Here is a 19,477-nt window from a genome sequence, read left to right on the forward strand (position 1 = left end):
GACGCCGAGAGGCCCAAATTTGCATGTGCACGGCGTGAATAGGTTAATGACTTTTTTTATATGCTTAAATCTGAAGAATATATTTTTTAAAAATTTTATTTTTTTAAAAAAAGTTTTAAATATATTCTTCAGATTTTTTTTTTTTTTAACATATTTGTAAATGCATTCCAAAAATTTAATTTTTTTGATTTTAAAGACATACAGTATATTTGAAATGCATTGTAATAGAAACGCATTTCAACATTATGTGTGTGTGTGTGTGTGTGTGTGTATATATGTATGTATTCAAAATTGTAGCATTTCAAATATGTCTATATTTGTGAAGAATATTTGTAAAATATATTTTTCTTCCTTATTGACATTTTTGGTTAGGAGCCCTACCTGGCATTTCCCTTTTTAGAAATGCCATTGCCTGCCCTTTTTTTTTTTTTTTTTTTTTTTCTTCCATTTAATTTATTTTTTGATAGCGCGGGGAAGGGTTTAAAATGTTGTCATGTCGGGGAGATTTCCACTCTTTGTGCTACTGACTACATTTTAACCAGACAGGAAGTGGGGGATTAAATCTGCAGTAGGATCCTAGAGGGCAAAAAAATCACCGCAGTTCCTCGTCTTCCTCTACTATACTAATAAAGCATTTTGGTGTCCCTTTTGAGAATTTCCCTCATAAAGGCTACCATTGTTGACCTCTCCTGAAAATGCCTGCTCCCTAGGATTCATGGTGGCCCTCTTGCCTTCAATACAGAGTTACTGACCCCTGGCATGGATGTGGATAAGGCCTCCTGACCTCAATTTGTTCTGGCAGCAGACGGGAAGTCCATGTACCGTTACCAGCAGGGGCGGACTGACCATTTGGATACTCGGGCACTGCCCAGGGTCAGTAGGGGGCCCCATGAGATGCCCCTGGTACCTTTTTCATAGGCTTTTTTGAGTTTGGGCAAGGACACAGGGGCCCCATGATCCCCTATTGCCCGGGGGCCCCATGAGTTGTCAGTCCACCCCTGGTTACCAGAACACCGCATTGTATACTGTATGCATCTGGTTAAGGACATGGTTTGTTTGGGCCAGCTTGGTTAGGCTTTAAAATTCGTTAAATTTCGATCGATCCATAGAGCTTTTCTTCCAAAGTTCTCCTTTTTTGAAGTGTATGTGAAGCCCAAACCGTTTTGGGGGTTAGGTCCTCTGTTCAGCTTCATTGTCCTCTCTAGAGAGAACCAGGAAATGACTGAGCTGAAATACAAAGTGTGTTCCCAATAACCGGTCTTCTATCTTCTATATTTAACAAAGTATGAAAAGCCCGGGGCGTAGCTCTCTACATTAGTAGACATTTCATGGTGGTTGTGCGACACAAAACATCCATTTATTTACTGAGTCTTACCCACCCCGACCTTTTCAAGAAAACAATGCAATGGTGTGCAGATACATGAAGCAACGTACTGGATTTCAGGCTCAGTTCACACCTATGTGCGTGTTTTACTGCGTAGACCAAACATTGTCCTCACTCAGTGGGGAGGTAAAGCGGCAAGCAAAGGAATCTATGCCAGTCCCAATAAATATGTAAATGAGTTATTTAATAGCAATTTATTTACATCAGAAAAAAAAAAAAGTTATGGATGTGTAGGTTCCCATGTGTTCATAAAAACATTGCTCTGGCAGCAAAAGGGATTACAGTATCCACCGATCCCAACAAAATCAAAACAAATGAAAAAAAATTGCATTAAAAATAAACTGGGATAAAAAAGTGTGCCCATGTTGATGTAACACACTTACCCATGTGACCCTTAACGCACCACAATATATGTAGGCAACTCTGATGTATTGGGGTGGCGCCTGTGCAATTTTATTTGAGTTTTTTTTGTTTGTTGTGGGGTTTTTGTTTTTGTTTTGTTTTTGTTTTGTTTTGTGCTTGTTTGTGTGGTGGGTTTTTTTTTTTTTTTTTTTTTTTTTCACTGCGTCCAAGTGACATAGTTTGCCAAAGGCTATGTTGCTTGCGTCGTCTAGGAGTGGCATCTAATGGCCTTTCTGTAGGCTGAGAATGAGTCTGGAGGTGTAGCTTCAGCTTCAGGATTTATTACCAAAACCTCAACGTCAGCAACTCTGACCTCGGTATTGAAACATTTACATTGGATACATTGGTTTAATTTACTATTTATTTTAATTGTTATATACTATATGATCTAACTGAGCCATTGGCCACTAATGGCCAGATTTATGGGGACCATGAAGTCCCGAAGCAGAGGTAACTTGTCCATTTAGAGTTAGCCAAACACTTGGGGTGGATTCATTCTTTTAAATACCTCATATCTAATAGTAGATGGTCACATTCAACTAGACTTCTGTAATGTTGTAGACCTTTTGTAGCCTGCCCAAGCCACGGTTGTAATGCCTTTAACTGAATATGACTTGACTATTACAAGATATACCATGACCTGGATACATGAGAACCTTCTCAGGCATTTAGTACATCCCTACAAGGATCTTACACATACCTTTTTCTAATCTTTTATGTTTCTTTGGAGCCTTTAAACAAACCATATTGCAAGTGTGGGCTCCAGTGCCAAGCCCTTCCCTCCCGAATTCAACCAGTAAGTGCAGGTACCTGTCTTGACCACTGGGAGGCATTTGGCGATGTGTAGAGGTGAATCAAGGCTTAGGGTGTGGTGGTTCCCCTAGCACATAGAAGATGGTTTCTTCACTAAAGTTGTTTGCAGATACTTGCTGGTTTGGAAGATGTCATGGAGCCACGCCATGTTCTGTTTTGTTAAAACTGAACTCCTGGCCAGATTTATGCTTTGAAACGATAGACCTGTGACTACAGATCTCCAGTATCTGGCACACACTGGAAAACGTGATGAGCAGTGAACATCGGTCTCTTCGCTGGATGAATTAAAAAAAGTCAGGAAGTCTGACCTCTACCAAGAGCTAAAGCAGCAATTCTTGAGTGGATTGATGACCTAAAATGGTCACATGAAGCTAACTGACTCGACTCCTAACATGAGTCAATGGCAAAGGTCTACATAGGGTTCTCCTAACATGAGTCAATGGCAAAGGTCTACATAGGGTTCTCCTAACATGAGTCAATGGCAAAGGTCTACATAGGGGACTCCTAGCATGAGCCAATGGCAAAGGTCTACATAGGGGTTATAGTACGTGGCATGGCCCATAGATTGGGGTTGATTTACTAAAACTGGAGAGTACAAAATCTGGTGCAGCTCAGCATAGAAACCAATTGGCTTCCAGGTTTTATTGCCAAAGCTTAAATGAACAAGCAGATTGGCTACAATGCACAGCTGCACCAGATTTTGCACTCTCCAGTTTTAGTAAATCTCCCACATTATCTCAGTACTAGCATGGAAATTAGGACGCTGTGCTTGTTGGCAGAGGTTTTATAAAATTTCATAGGTCACTGAAATGTAAATTTTTACCACCCTGGGGAACCTTGATAAGTTTTAATATTAGTAGCTTTTAATTTAAATTCCATTTTTTTTAAACTTTTGGGCTCTCCTCCGTCAATGGAGGCTGACCTCTTTCTCACTCTTAGGGCCAGTACTAGTTCCAGGACAGTACTTGCCTACTGTAGAGGGGTATGCCTACTTTGCCACTACCACCGGCCTAGTGAGAGTCACACCCACATGGAAGAAAAATATATTTGAAATATATTTTAAAAATATTCTTTCCAAATACCGGTATATTGACATATTTGAAATGCTACAATTTTGGCCTATATATATATATATATATATATATATAAAATTTTTTGTAGAAATGCGTTTTTATTACTAAAAATATATGAAAAATATTTTTAAAAATACATTTCAAATATACTGTCTTTAAAAATACAAATCTACATTTTGGAATGCATTTACAAATATATGTAAAACATGTTAACCCCTTGGCGCCAGCGCCTCCTGGCCCTTTAAGGGTTTCAGGAGGCGGGTGGGGTTTTAGGGTCATGTGATTCGCTGTCAAGGCGGTCACATGATCCGGCAAGAGGAGAGCTGGACCTTTCCGTGAGTACCGGACATGTGTGCTGGGAGCATGCAGGGCGTGCGCTCTCAGCACATTTTTTTTTTAATTGCACGCAAATGTGCGGCCGCTCAGCGTCAAGGCCGAGAGGCCCAAATTTGCATGTGCTCGGCGTGAATAGGTTAATGACTTTTTTTATATGCTTAAATCTGAAGAATATATTTTTAAAAAATTATTATATATTTTTTTAAAAAAAGTTTTAAATATATTCTTCAGATTTTTTTTTTTTAACATTTGTAAATGCATTCCAAAAATTTTATTTTTTTGATTTTAAAGACATACAGTATATTTGAAATGCATTGTAATAGAAACGCATTTCAACATTGTGTGTGTGTATGTATGCATGTGTATATATATTTTCTCCAAAATTGTAGCATTTCAAATATGTCAATATATTTGGGAAGAATATTTGTAAAACATATTTTTCTTCCTTATTGACATTTTTGGTTATGAGCCCTACCTGACATTTGCCTTTTTAGAAATGCCATTGCCTGCCTTATTTTTTTTTTTTTTTTTTGTTATTTAATTTATTTTTTGATAGCGTGGGGAAGGGTTTAAAATGTTGTCATGTCAGGGAGATTTCCACTCTTTGTGCTACTGACTACATTTTAACCAGACAGGAAGTGGGGGATTAAATCTGCAGTAGGATCCTAGAGGGCAAAAAAATCACCGCAGTTCCTCGTCTTCCTCTACTATACTAATAAAGCATTTTGGTGTCCCTTTTGAGAATTTCCCTCATAAAGGCTACCATTGTTGACCTCTCCTGAAAATGCCTGCTCCCTAGGATTCATGGTGGCCCTCTTGCCTTCAATACAGAGTTACTGACCCCTGGCATGGATGTGGATAAGGCCTCCTGACCTCAATTTGTTCTGGCAGCAGACGGGAAGTCCATGTACCGTTACCAGCAGGGGCGGACTGACCATTTGGATACTCGGGCACTGCCCGAGGGCCCGGGGTCAGTAGGGGGCCCCATGAGATGCCCCTGGTACCTTTTTCATAGGCTTTTTTGAGTTTGGGCAAGGACACAGGGGCCCCATGATCCCCTATTGCCCAGGGGCCCCATGAGTTGTCAGTCCGCCCCTGGTTACCAGAACACCGCATTGTATACTGTATGCATCTGGTTAAGGACATGGTTTGTTTGGGCCAGCTTGGTTAGGCTTTAAAATTCGTTAAATTTCGATCGATCCATAGAGCTTTTCTTCCAAAGTTCTCCTTTTTGAAGTGTATGTGAAGCCCAAACCGTTTTGGGGGTTAGGTCCTCTGTTCAGCTTCATTGTCCTCTCTAGAGAGAACCAGGAAATGACTGAGCTGAAATACAAAGTGTGTTCCCAATAACCGGTCTTCTATCTTCTATATTTAACAAAGTATGAAAAGCCCGGGGCGTAGCTCTCTACATTAGTAGACATTTCATGGTGGTTGTGCGACACAAAACATCCATTTATTTACTGAGTCTTACCCACCCCGACCTTTTCAAGAAAACAATGCAATGGTGTGCAGATACATGAAGCAACGTACTGGATTTCAGGCTCCGTTCACACCTATGTGCGTGTTTTACTGCGTAGACCAAACATTGTCCTCACTCAGTGGGGAGGTAAAGCGGCAAGCAAAGGAATCTATGCCAGTCCCAATAAATATGTAAATGAGTTATTTAATAGCAATTTATTTACATCAGAAAAAAAAAAAGTTATGGATGTGTAGGTTCCCATGTGTTCATAAAAACATTGCTCTGGCAGCAAAAGGGATTACAGTATCCACCGATCCCAACAAAATCAAAACAAATGAAAAAAAATTGCATTAAAAATAAACTGGGATAAAAAAGTGTGCCCATGTTGATGTAACACACTTACCCATGTGACCCTTAACGCACCACAATATATGTAGGCAACTCTGATGTATTGGGGTGGGGCCTGTGCAATTTTATTTGAGGTTTTTTTGTTTGTTGTGGGGTTTTTGTTTTGTTTTGTGCTTGTTTGTGTGGTGTTTTTTTTTTTTTTTTTTTTAATAATTTTTTCATTTGTGTTTAATTTTTTTGGGGACGGGTGGATGCTGTTAGCCCTTTTGCTGCCAGTCGTTTTTGTTTTGTTTTTTTTGGGGGTTTTTTTTTTTGTGAATTTTTAACACTTATTTATTTTATAAAATGCTCCTAAAATCCCAAAACAAACATACATTTTATAAAACGTGGAAGCCCTGTAGAATAAAATGTCAATTGCTATTTTTTATTTTTTGGTCATTACATTAACAAATCTAAAAAAAAAAACTAATTTTGGTGCACACAAACCCAATATAATACCCAATTTTTTGGGTAAAACGTAAAAAGTTGAGGTTGCAAATCAAGCAAATGGATAGTGAACATGTTTAAAATTCTGTGTGTCTGTGAAATGGCCATCGTCCTTTGATTTAAAAGCCTTTACAGCTCCTCAATTAAGTGATTGTAAACCCTTACATATGCCCACTGAGGTGACAGGGCTCAAGTGATACACGGAGATGAAACAAATTCTCCTACATCAGTTGTACCTCTTTATCTGCAATTTCAGTTCTCTACCTGCGTTTAAAGTGCTGAATTCATAAGCTTATCAAGAGTTCAGAAAAAAGGGGCGAAGAACTGAAATTACTCTGCACAGCTCAGTGAGGAGAGCTCTGAGAGTTGATTGGAGGTAAGAGACACCGCCTCCACACAGCTCACAGGATCAGAGCTAAGGCTGTCAATCTACTGGAAGTCCCTCCCCTGTCACCATTTTATCTCTTTGTGTCAGGAAAACTTGTCAGAAGTGACTTATTAAGGTAGCAGAGGAACAAAGCAGCAGACAAAAATGACACTTAGTGCTCTGGATTGAGACAAGTACACACTATAGAGGGATATACTTTGTTCATATTTCATGTCTGAGGTTTACAACCACTTTAACTGTGAATTGTTGCTCTAGCTCCAGCATGCATGGCGATACCTAATGTGTGGTGGAATTCTGGTTTTACACATGTTTTGCATGTGACGCACGTGTTTGTATATACGTGGGGTAGAGGTACATGGAGGAATGGGTAGGAACAGGATGTGGTGGTAGTGTGCTGACATCATCACAATAGTCGTGGCAGCAACAAAGGGTTAACGTAAAGCCAAAACCTTTTCTTGGTGCTTGAGGTTGGAACCTCCAGGGGGTTCATCTTCATTAGATGCATGCTTGTTGCTCGTCAGTAACTGGGTAGTGAAGTCAGACTGCTTCTTAAGGGACCAATCGTACGCAAGTAATCCGTTGGGGTGTGTTAATGCGCATAGGGTACCGCCAATGTACGCTGCAAGAAGTCCGCATATTGGGCTTCCAATGCACTATGAGACATGGTACCAGGGGCGGACTGACCATTTGGGTTCTTGGGCACTACCTGAGGGCCTGGGGTCAGTAGGGGGCCCCACGAGATGCCCCTGGCACCTTTCATAGGCTTTTTTTGGGTGTGGGTGAGGACACAGGGGCCCCATGATCCCCTATTGCCGGGGGGCCCCATAAGCTGTCAGTCTGCCCCTGCTTGGTACCAAAGGTAAACGACCTTACAAGTGCAGTGCACCAGAACGCATGCTATAACCATTTATGGTGCGTTGGGGTGCCATATACAATAAATGACATCATAACACACTACATGTAGAGTGATGTGTGAACAGCCTACATGTAGTGTGTTATGATGTCATTTATTGTATGACATTGTACACTGCAGCTGATAAACTCATGTTTAGGAACTGTTCAGTGTTGTTTTTTTGTTTTTTTTTCTCCAGCAGCCCCTGAACTCTCCCTAATGTTTCCATGTACACATCGTCATTTACAGTCCTTTACAGGCAGTTGAGTCTTTACAGTCTTTTTTTTTTTTTTTCTTTTTTTTTTTTTGAACAAGGAAACTTGCGTTCGGCAGTAGATTTTTATCAGCATTTCAATCACCTGTAAACGCGGCTAAACACGTTTATAAGCGTTTGCGTTTGAAACTTTTTTTTTTTTTTTTTTCTTTTTCAATTCTTCCATTCCAGATGCTGTACAGAGCCTTTTTTTCATCATGAAAAATGCATGCAAAGCATTTTCCGGTACTCAAATGGACCCGGTACACTATACTTTGAGGTTTTGCATGAAAGAAAATGTTAAACACTGCTGTAATAATTTCTGCACAGTAATGAGCTGGAACACATCCAAACACCACAAAAAAAAAAGACAGCTAATCTCAACACATACTGCTCTCTCTGCTTCTGCTCTCTTTCTCTCAAAATGTCTGAAATAGTTAATTCTTACTATTTTTTCAGTACATTCTGGACATTTTTGGAAGGTCTCCTAAGGTTATCTTTAAAAAAAAAAAAAAAAAAAAAACGCTTCTAAACGCAAATGCTCATATACACACGGTATGCAAATGCGGCTAAACAGACGTGGTTTTTTTTGTTTTTTTTTTTTACCTACGTTTTCCAGCAGTCAGTTTCCATCGTTCAGAAGTGTCCTGTGTACATTATTATTTATTATTATTATATAGTATTTATAAAGCGCCAACAATTTGCTCAGCGCTGTACATTACAATGGGAGACAATACATGAGACCGTACAATAACAATACACGAGGGGATTGAGGGCCCTGCTCCTTGGAGCTTACAATCTAGGAACATGGGGCCTAACTGTCTGAGATGGGAAAAGGGATGCTTTTAACTCAAAAGCACACAACCTGCCACACCAATCATCACTCCACGATCATAAAATGATTGGCTAAACCAATAGCTAAGGCAAACCCATTAAACCCAAAAGCAAACGTTTATTACATTGCAGCTTACCGGTTCTTGGATGTGATGGCTGCATTCGTTTTTTTCTTTTTAAGGCTTTCCTCTATTTTTATCTGGTGATTCAGCCAGTAGGTCTGTTTTTCAACGGAACAAGCTCTCCAGCCGAATCCATCAGTTACAAGGTTTAGACAAACCATTTAGGCTTCATGCCCACAGGATGGTTTTGAAAACACTTTTGTTGGCAGAAAAAAAAAAATGCCTGATGCATGTAAAAGTCTCTAACAAAGTGTCTTTGCAAGCCTTTAGATGTGTTTTACAGGTGTCAAGCGCTAGGGTGTTTTAATTGGCCAAAGTAATTTATTCTGGCCAATGAAATGAATCGATGCTCAAGAGCTAAACGCGCTAAGAGTTTACAGGCGTCGTCGGGCATTTTTTCGACCAAAACTCTGCTGTTCCAGGACACACTGGCAGTGCGGGGGGGGGGGGAGGGGGGTTTCCTGCCAAAACGCGGCTGCAAAAACGTCCTGTGTACCTGAGGCCTCACTACTGACAAGGTTGTTTACAACAATCCTCTTCTGGAGTTCCGCTTCAGTTTTTGAGAGTATCTAAATCTGCTAGTACGTCGAACACACCCCTCCCCCACTAGACTGGCAATGCTGTTGTTTGCTGTGCCTCCTGTGTTCATCCATCCAGAGTTATCTCCCCTAATACAGGGGGTGTGTTAATGGTCAGATCAAACACAGAAAAAAAAAATGTATTTTATATACTAAATGCTTGATGTTTCTGTTCTTTTTGCCTAATATATAAATGTATATATATATTTATTTTAATGCTTGATGTTTCTGTTCTTTTTTTGCCTCATAAAAATATATATTTCACGCCAAATAAAATTTTTTTATATATTATCAAAAAGGGGGAGAATCCCTTAATAAAATATAAAAAGGTAAAAAACACATTTTAAAAACTTCAAATGCTTGATGTCTGTACTTTTTGCCTAATACAAAAAAAGAAAAAATGTGTGTAATATAATATAATTTTTTTTTTTTAATTTTTTTTTTAATTCGGCAAAAAGAACAAACATCAACGAATGACTATGCCTGTTACAATTATTTTTAATGGCATCCCAATGCACTGTAATACACGGCAACACACTATAGTGCATTACACATTTTGGGTGTCATTCATTTTTCGAGACTTTTGGTGTGCTGGCAGCATTATGTTTAATAAATTGCCTCGACTCGCCCTACTGTAAAAAAACATAAATGGGGCTCCCTAAGGAAGATGACATTGGTAACATTTCTTTTTGAATGCGATTGTTGGCTGGTTGGTGAGACTATTGCAAGGGTGTTGACACTTTGAGCCATTGCATCCACAAATATACAGATGAGAAATTCCGACTTTTCCCTTTGCTTGTTTGGGGTCTGTACACCTCGAGAGACTAGCCTTTTAAGGGCTCATTGAACACATTACGTTGCTTTGCGAAGAGCGTCTTCTTGGCAGATCACTTTTCAGAGTGGTGCAGACGCGGCTGACCGGCATTTGTCCTATTGCCTCTTTCCCTTTTTTTTTTTTTTTTTTTTTTTTTTTTCTTCTTCTTGTCTGGGGATACTGTGCCACAACGGCAAACCCAGCTGTTTGCTTGCAGAATGGCCCCATTCTCTCGAATAGGTCGTGTTTGATGGCAGTACTGCCAAATGTGATAGGGCTCTTCCTTCCTTCCCCCCCCCCCCCCAAGCACCACAGCATGTGTATACCCGCATCCAGCAGCCTTTTGGGCTGAACCACCTACTTTTACCACCCTGCAAGTGTAGACTGAGTCTTAGAAAGTTGGCAATAGCAGCCTACCTGTGGGCTTCAATAATTTGCACTTGGTTGTCTGTGATGGCACAGAATGGCTGCTTGGCTCCTACCCTCCATTCATTTCCTCTTTATCCACCTGGAGCATCATATCACCTCAGGGATGTTTGTACAACAATAAGACCTTGCAGACCTTAATGTCACCCCCTCTTCTGGGAGGATTCCTGGGGAATTTGGAGCAGGTGAAATTTCGCAAGAAGACTCTCCAGTCCATTACCGAGTGTCTTCTTGGGAGATTTTTGGCTGCTGTGCATTTCCCAGGCTCCAGCACAACGTCCTCCTCCCCAAGACACCATGGGCAGAAGATGGGGATGAGGCTAAAGCTGAATTTTGGGCATGGTAATTGCTACATAGTTACACTGGTGCAGCTTGGGCCAATGTATTTGCCACACCTGTGAGGTTGGCACTGCTCCTCCAGTGATCTCCACTGGCTTCAAGGTCACGTGCCAATTGGCCGTCCTGCTGCTTACTGAACACAGGAGGTCACATGCTTGGCACAGGTGCCCTTCAGAGAACACTTTGTTTTTTCTCAATGAAGGCAAAGTGTTCCCTGATTGGACAAGGTGGGGTGGTGATGTCACGATGATGGCTGTGATGCCCCGTGCTGTCGGTCTAGCAGTCCATACATCACAATACACAGCCTTCATAATGCTCTCAATGGTCAACGTGACCATGCTGACCAATGGGAAGCCCTAATTTTTCTAGGACAACTTTGGTGGAGAGACTCCTCGGATGTTCTTTGCGGTCATGTGGCTGTGCTGACAAATGACAGCTTGCCATTGCAAGCAATTATGATGGATAATCACTTCAGGGCTGTGCATTATGGTGTACGGACTGCTTCATCGGCAGTGCGGGGCAGGGGCGGACTGACCATTTGAGCACTAGGGCACTGCCCGAGGGCCCTGGGTCAGTAGGGGGCCCCATGAAATGCCCCTGGCACTTTTTTTTTTTTTTTTTTTTTTTTTTTTTAGCGTGGGCAAGGACACAGGGGCCCCATGATCCCCTATTGCTCAGGGGCCCCATGAGTTGTCAGTCTGCTCCTGGTGCAGGGCATCATGACCCCTATGTGCGATAGTGTCTGGAGGAATCTCTCCCATGGTCACATACAACAAGAAGGTTCTTTTTCACCATCTGTCTTGCTGGCACCATTTTAACATCTGAGCTCCTCTAGTTTCAATGGATGTCTGTTGTATATGTGGTGCTGATTCTGTAGGGATGATTCTGGTTCTGATTGTGTAGAGTCAGTATCAATTCTATGCTGGCTGTCTGCGTATGGTTTACCCCACCATGTAGAGAGCATCTCCGGAATGTGGTGATAGGTGTTGGCTACCTTTTCATTCTGGAATGTAGGAATGCCATAAGACTGGTCTGGGGTCTCGCCAAACTGTTTTTTCTGCACAGCAGGTTAGTCAAGAGGTCTCTACGTATATATCTGCAGGTCATTTTGGTATTTTACATCTTTTGTCTTTTTTTTTTTTTTTTTCCCGCATCCCAGGAGGGCCTCCTACTTCAGGTTGTATCTATTATCTGTTATGGTCAGTATATACAGTCATGGGGCTCCTAGGCAGACTGGTAAGAGGCCACTGGACTCTCCCTAAGGGCTCTTTCAGATGTGGTGGACTCCGTCAAGTGGATCCACCTATTCTACGGGGGATGTCTCCGCTGAACAAGCGGGTGACAGGTCCGTGTCTGCTCAGCTATGCTATTCTATGGGGCAGTAAGGGAGAATTGGACCGCCTGTCCTTTTCCATCCAGCTGTCATCCGATCCACCGGACGGACTGGGAATGATTCCCCCCAACAGTCTTTTTTTTTTTTTTTTTTTTTTTTTTTTTAGCTTACAGTATCAGATCCCAGTGGGTGTCAGGGGACCAGGGGTGGAATGACCAATTGAGCACTCGGGCACTGCCCAAGGTCCATAGGGGGCAAATTCCCCTGGTACCTTTTTTTTTTTTTTCTAGGCTTTTTTAGATGTGCTTTGAGTGTGGGCAAGGACACAGGGGGCCCAATGGATTGTCAGTCCGCCCCTGCAGGGGACACATGTCCATTGACACCCACCACTCCACAGAGGGCTATGGATGGTCCGGTTGGGTCCTCCTGAAAAACTGACTGGTAGACAGTCAATGTGAAAGGGGCCTAATGGCTAAAATGTATGGAAAATGCATGTACGCTTCCATCCATTTTAGTTGTGTTTCAATGCACCCTGATGCCCGTTGACATGCATGCGCGGTGTTATGGTGTGAATAGGAGATCTTTTCAGCTGTCCTTTCATTGATTTTGCTTTTTTACAGCTGCGCTAAAACGCAGATAAACGCACTGATGTGAATTGGCCCTAAAGCTGGCCATACACCAATAGACTTTCAAAAACACCTTTATTTGGAAATACTAACTACGTTCAATGACTTGATGAAGGGTGTTTGAAAATACTCGATATATGTGAGCCCTCACCTTGTAAAACAACCCATTTTTCCCTAGGTTCACACACCTGCAGGTTGCGTTTGAGCCGTTTCTGCGTTGCATTGCATTTTTGATGCGTTTTTTTTCTTGCTAGGCAGATTTAAAATGCGGCAAACACTCTATACATGCTTTCTGCTGCGTTTCCATTGAAATCCATTCCAAAAAGGTTCCTGACCTTTTCCAAAAAACACACTGGGTAAAAACGCACAGGTGTGGACATGTCACATAGGAAATCATGTTAAATGGACTGTACTGCATTTCTGCAAAGCGCTGCAGAAAACGCTTAGGAGTGAACCTGGAGTAAAACGAAAAAAGGCAAAACATTTGTGTACAGATATAAAAACAAAAAATACACAAATACTTTTTTCACCCCCCCCCCCCTCTTTATTTGTTACATTCCCTATGTTCTGAGCTGCACAAATGAAGGGGGGGGGGGGCGGAATGGTAGCACACTGGTCTTCCCAGTGAATGGCTGTGCAGGAAGGGTAGGTGCCAGAACAAGTCTAATCATTGGAGAAAACAGCTAGAGTTCCCAGAACAGCTAGAGAACTGACCACACTGTGCTCCCATGCCTAGTGTGGTCAGTTTTTAACAGGAAAGCAGAGGGACTGGCAGGAACACCAGTAATTTCACACATAGGAAGCAATACAAAGAGAATAGACTTTTTTTCATACAAGTATATGGTACAGCTGGCTTATATCACGAATAGGAAATGTTGAGTTTACATATTCTTAAACATTTTTTATTTGAAATAATTCACATTCCCTGTTAGAAATTTGTTCTAGATAAATGTTTCATTCTGCTCCTTCGAATTTTCTCATTGCTGCCATCGAAAATGCACTGCACTAACTATCAGAAATCCCAGAGGGGAAGTGTGTTTGTTTTGTTGAGAAAAAAAAAAAAGGGTGCCCTTAAGATCGAAGATATTCCCCCTCTGCTTGCTTCACAGACTTTGGTGGCCACCAGTGATTATCTGTGGTCCTTCACTCATCTCTATGAAGAACAGAGGTTACCACAAGGAATTCTGTATGTTGGTGGCCACAAATTAGCAGATTCCACTTTTTTTTGTTCTGCAAATTTGAATATCTACTGGTGTGGCCTGTGGTGACCTCTGCTCTTCATGGGACTGAAAGAACATCCACAGACCATATATAACTGAAGACTTTTTCCGGGCCTTGGGTTCCCTCCTTCTAGTGCGACTTTAAAGTTGCATGATAATTCCCAACTCATTGATTTCAATGGTACCAGTTTCACTATGCGGGACTTAAAGTTGACGTGACTTTGAAAAGGTTCCTGCACTACTTTTGACACAACTTTTCTTGCGACTTGAGTGCCAAAGAGTGTAAATTTGCAACGGTCGCACACAAAATTGCATGACTTTGGAGTTGCGCTAGTGGGAACAGAGCCTTAAAGGTGCACTTCAGTAAAAATTCTAATTCAAACCCTGGAAAGCATAAAGAGAATAGAAGCATCTCATCCAGACATTGCTCTTTAGCACCAGTCCACCCCACTGACTTCTGTTTGTAGGCTGGTGATCCTGGAACACATCTGCTGGGGATGTTGAACACAATGCATGCTGCCACTCTCACGCAAAAGGCCTGGATATTTAGTAGAAATTAGTGTCAGAGGGAGGTCTTGCACATCGGTTTCCCCTTGTCCATGACCAGGACAAATTTAATTCTCTTACAAGTGGAGCTCAGACTTCCTGTCCAGTGAATCTGTGTCGGCAGGACAGGAACTGGGGGGAAAGCCTCTAACAGGGGCCAGGTGAGGGGAAAACCTGGCAGGGGTTCAAACCCTTCTCCACTCTGTAATGCATATACTTTTTCTTCTAGTTTTTAGGTAGAGTGGAGAAGATTTGGAACCCCTGTCAGGTATTTACTGACACCTGAGGCAGCATGGGTTGTGTTCAGTATCCCCAGCAGATGTGTTCCAGGATCACCAGTCTACATAGCAAAGTCTGGATGAGAGAGCAGCCTGTACAACTGTGCAAACACAGCAACTACCGACCTCACCCATTTTTCTTAAAACTTTCTTTACCTAAAAACTAGAAGAGAGAAATTTTCTAGGCAGTATAAAGTAGATTTAAGAAGAATAGGTGAGATCGGTAGTTGCTGTGTTTTTGCACAGTTGTACTAGCTCCTCTCTCATCCAGACATTGCTTTGTAGCACCAGTCCACCCCACTGACTTCTGTTTGTAGGCTGGTGATCCTGGAACACATCTGCTGGGGATGCTGAACACAATGCATGCTGCCCCAGGTGTCAGTAAATACCTGGCAGGGGTTCTGATCCTTCTCCACTCTATACACCCTAGACAATTTTTCTTCTAGTTTTTAGGTACAGTAAATTTAAGAATGGGAGAGATTGGTAGTTGTGTGTTGTACCTGCTCCTGTCCTGGACTGAAATAGCTTACTCTGATTTCACTGTATACTCTGAGCTCCTCACAGTGTGCATTAGAAGCTGCTGCACTGTACTGGAACGTAGTAAAACGCACAGGGGCACACGTCCTTTTATGTAAGGTGACTAAAAAGAGGGTAAAAAAAAATGCACAGGAACGCATCAAAAATGTGCAGAAATGCATCCGGACTATATTTCTATGGTTAAATTTTAACTTTCAACTTTAAATTTTATGTGCGTTTTTTTTTTTTCTTCTATAACTTCTCAATTAAAATGGCACTTCAATTTTTTTTTATTTTTTTTTATTTATCAAAACTCAGTGTCTGTGTTCTTTCCATTTTTATAGATTGTCATCTCTTGGGACAATGGCAGGAGACTCGGGAGTTCGCTGTTTTCAGGTCATCCTCATTTTTGGCAATGTGGTAATTGGGGTAAGTAAACCTTTTTTTTATTTTTTTTTTTTTTGTCCATCAGCACTGTTTGTGTGGAAGAGGCACACAGGATGTGGCCCGGGATAGTACGTTTCTGGGGAAGCATTTTTTAAGGTGTAGATGCCCAGGTCAAGTTTAGCAGTGCCCAGTTAACTTTTTGATCTAATATAAACCAAAGTTTAATCAATTCTGTAATGAAGTATGCCCCACATCCTACAAGCTGCTGCTGCTTCATGTAGAAATCTTATTTGCAGAGTGCCTGGTCCTCTTCCTTGTGCTGAATTTCCAGTGTGGCAGGCATTAATAGCTTCAGGTCTTTGGTCTGAACTGCATTCAGGATGGTCTGACTGGGACTTGCCCCCTTCTCCCTTCTCATCCATTGAGAAAAGCACATGCATTGTTTACACTAAATGTAATATAATCTCTGAATGGAGGGGTGTCAGATGAATGGCAGGATTCCCTCTCCTATTTAGATATTGTAATACATTTTAGTGTAAATCATGCATAGGCTCTTCTCAGTGGATGAGAGGAGGAAGAGGTGGATCCCCATTGGACTTCATCTTGAAATTTAGTCCAAAGACCCAAAGCTATTAACTGCTATGCTGGAAGTTCAGTGCCAGGAAGAGGACCAGGCACCCTGTAATGAATTTCTACATAGTGTCAGCCTTCATGACATGGGGATACTTCTGTAGCACTACCCCCTTAGGAGTTACTGCATTTTTGAGTCCTGCACAGCCAGGCAACACTTTTCTTTAGACCTTGCACATAGGAGACAGTAACCAGTCCTTAGACTTGATTTTTTTGTGATTGTATTAAGGGGTAATACACTCCGATGGGGTTAAGGCATGTATGGGATGCCCAAGGGAACTGTAACTGAGGCCAACTCCTGAATAACTGAATGTACAGGTCTCTATAGAAGATCTCCTCTTGGAGAGCTCTCCAGCCTTTCTTGGCCTACCACCCCCAGACCCCAGATGAACCCTGTTCTCATCAGCTGTATTGAGGGAGTCCTTGAGCAAGGGGTCCCAGAATCTGTTGCTTTAAGTGCACAGTCCCAGATGTGGGGGGGTTAGTCAGATTTCCCACCAGAATGTCCTCTCCCCTTATCTGGCCCAAGGGGTGTAGGATTGCTCGCTGTTCCTCGCCTGCAGGCTTGTTGGGTTGGTGGCTGCCTTCAGGCCTTCTGCTGGGCTGGTGAGGTCAAGCGATCCTTCCCTCTAGGTCCATCCTGGAAGCAGGCCACTTCCCACTGGGCCCCGTTCCAGGCTCCTACATCCCAGCCTCCCATCTTCCATCGGAGCGCTTCTGCTGCTGAGCAGGCTCAGTTGTACTTAAGGGCTTTCCTGACCCCATGCCAAGCCTCCCGCTTGGGGATTGGTCTGGATCCCTTAAGTATGCAGATCAGTCTTTAATCACCCTCACCTTCTGCCTTCTAGATACTTCTCAAGCCTTAGAGCAGGGGTGTAGGTGTCAGGGAACTGATCTGCACAGCCCTCAGCCCTGACCAGGTAACCTGGTTGACTCATGCTCAGGTTACTACTCTGCCTTCCTCACTAAAAAAAAAAACTAGCTCCCCCTGGCTATGTAGAGGGGTGCTACACTTCAATACAGGTCGCTTATGTAACTGCAAATTTTTTTTTAAACTTCAAGCAGAGCTCCACCCAAAAGGGGAGGTTCCGCTTTATGGACTGCCTCCCCACCCCCTCCCCACTAAGGATTGGCACCTTTTGGGAGGGAGCGGGTACCCGCTCCCACTTCAGGTCCGATCGCCTAGGTGATCGGAAGGAGTCCTCCCAGCCTGTATTCTTTTGGGACACGTGACAGGTCCCAGAAGACTACAGGACCATTCATGAAGAGCAGCGCTACTCGCACGTGCGCAGTGGGTACCCAGCTGTGATGGCTTTCCCACACTGAAGATGTTGGCCTCCTGGAATAGAGGACGGGCAGTGAAATGGGCTGCGGGGGACACACCGCAGGACCGAGGGACAGGTAAGTGGCTGTTTTTTAAAAGTCTGCAGCTACAGTTTGTCAGGATGAGTGGAACTTTCAGCTGTAACTTTGTCAGTTTTGACAATGAGGACTGAAAACTAGAAATCTGCACAGGTGCTTCAGTGTGAAATGATGCCTAATAGCCTTGAAAAGGCATTTTTCATGCATAATGTGGTAAAAACCAATTTGGCCTCATTGTTCCTCTTTGTGCCCCCAGCTTGCCGGTCTCGCCTTGACAGCAGAGTGCATCTTTTTCGTGTCGGACCAGGAACGCCTCTACCCATTGCTTAATGCCACTGGTAATGATGACCTCTTTGCGGCTGCCTGGATTGGGATCTTCACTGGCTTCTGCTTCTTCCTGCTATCCATCCTGGGAATTGTTGGCATCATGCAATCCAACAGGAGGATGTTAATGGCGGTAGGTGCTTTGGGTTGATTTCAAGTTACATTTTGTGTGTTCATTTTTTCAGGCTGGGTGCCAGCAATCAAAGCCTATTATCTGCCAACATCTCACCTTGTAGCTTCTTTTGGAGCAGGAATGTTGCAAGCCCTTTTAGTGCTGACCCAAACTGTAGGCTGCTTGTCCCTCTTTTTCATTGCACATTATCATGTCTATCTGTTGGAAGTGGCCTCTGTGGTCACAAGGGTCATAGGATAGCCCTGGGACCCTAGGGTGATCCTATTGTAAAAGCAATCATAGTAGTTTTTGGAGAAGTTGTTTGGATTCTTTGCCGACAGCTTCTCCATGCCAAAGAATTTCCAGTATTCCCTTTGGGTTGTAACGAAGTGAATCCAAGATTGAAGTACTACACCAGGAGGTAATCATCCAGGTAAAGATTCACTCCAAAATAAACATCTCTAAGACTTTATCACAGAGTGAATTTTTTTGTCGGGGGTTGGCGAGTCCCTTTTGGATGGGGGTACAAAGATACGACTGAAGCAAAATTCTAATGTATCCTTGTTGACCTGATGATGGGGTGTTCTGACCTTCTGAAATGTGCTGGTCCTCTTATTTTGGAATACATTAATATCTGAATGAGCCAGGTGTGGCTTTTAAGTGAATCTGAGATTAAAGCGCTACACCAGGAGGTCATCGTCCAGATATTTTATTTTTTATTTCAGGTACTTGTATAGCGCCATCAATTTACGCAGCGCTTTACATATATATTGTACATTCACATCAGTCCCTAACCCTCAAGGGGTGTACAATCTAAGGTCCCTAACTTACATTCATACATAGACATATTAGGGCTAATTTAGACAGGATCCAATTAACCTACCAGCATGTCTTTGGAGTGTGGGAGGAAACCGGAGTACCCGGAGGAAACCCATGCAGGCACAGGGAGAACATGCAAGCTCCAGGCAGGTGGTGCCGTGGCTGGGATTCGAACCAACGACCCTAGTGCTGCCAGGCGAAAGTGCTAACCATTTAGCCACTGTGCTGCCCAATAGATTTATTCCAAAATTAGAAACTTTTAGGCTGAACTCCAGAAATGACGCTCCTTTGTAAAAAGTGAAGGCCCACTATGAGTTAAGTCCAACGAGGTGCCTGGAACCTCCTGGGCTTATCTCTATACATCTGACCGGTTTATC

At 42.5% G+C, this 19,477-nt stretch overlaps 1 protein-coding gene across 1 annotated transcript in view; it reads left to right on the plus strand.

Moving 5' to 3' along the window:
- UPK1B (uroplakin 1B) overlaps positions 1 to 19,477 on the plus strand; it is a 40,330-nt gene that overhangs the window by 8,677 nt on the left and 12,176 nt on the right. Inside the window, exons 2-3 of the mRNA XM_089654740.1 lie at positions 15,811 to 15,895; positions 18,102 to 18,302. Coding sequence (XP_089510866.1) covers positions 15,830 to 15,895; positions 18,102 to 18,302 — 267 coding nt within the window. The 5' untranslated portion in view covers positions 15,811 to 15,829. The remainder of the gene's footprint in view (positions 1 to 15,810; positions 15,896 to 18,101; positions 18,303 to 19,477) is intronic.

The sequence above is a fragment of the Staurois parvus genome, unplaced genomic scaffold (assembly GCF_062004578.1).
Source record: "Staurois parvus isolate SC_StPar_1 unplaced genomic scaffold, SC_StPar_1.0 ptg000795l, whole genome shotgun sequence".
In the NCBI taxonomy this organism is placed as follows: domain Eukaryota; kingdom Metazoa; phylum Chordata; class Amphibia; order Anura; family Ranidae; genus Staurois; species Staurois parvus.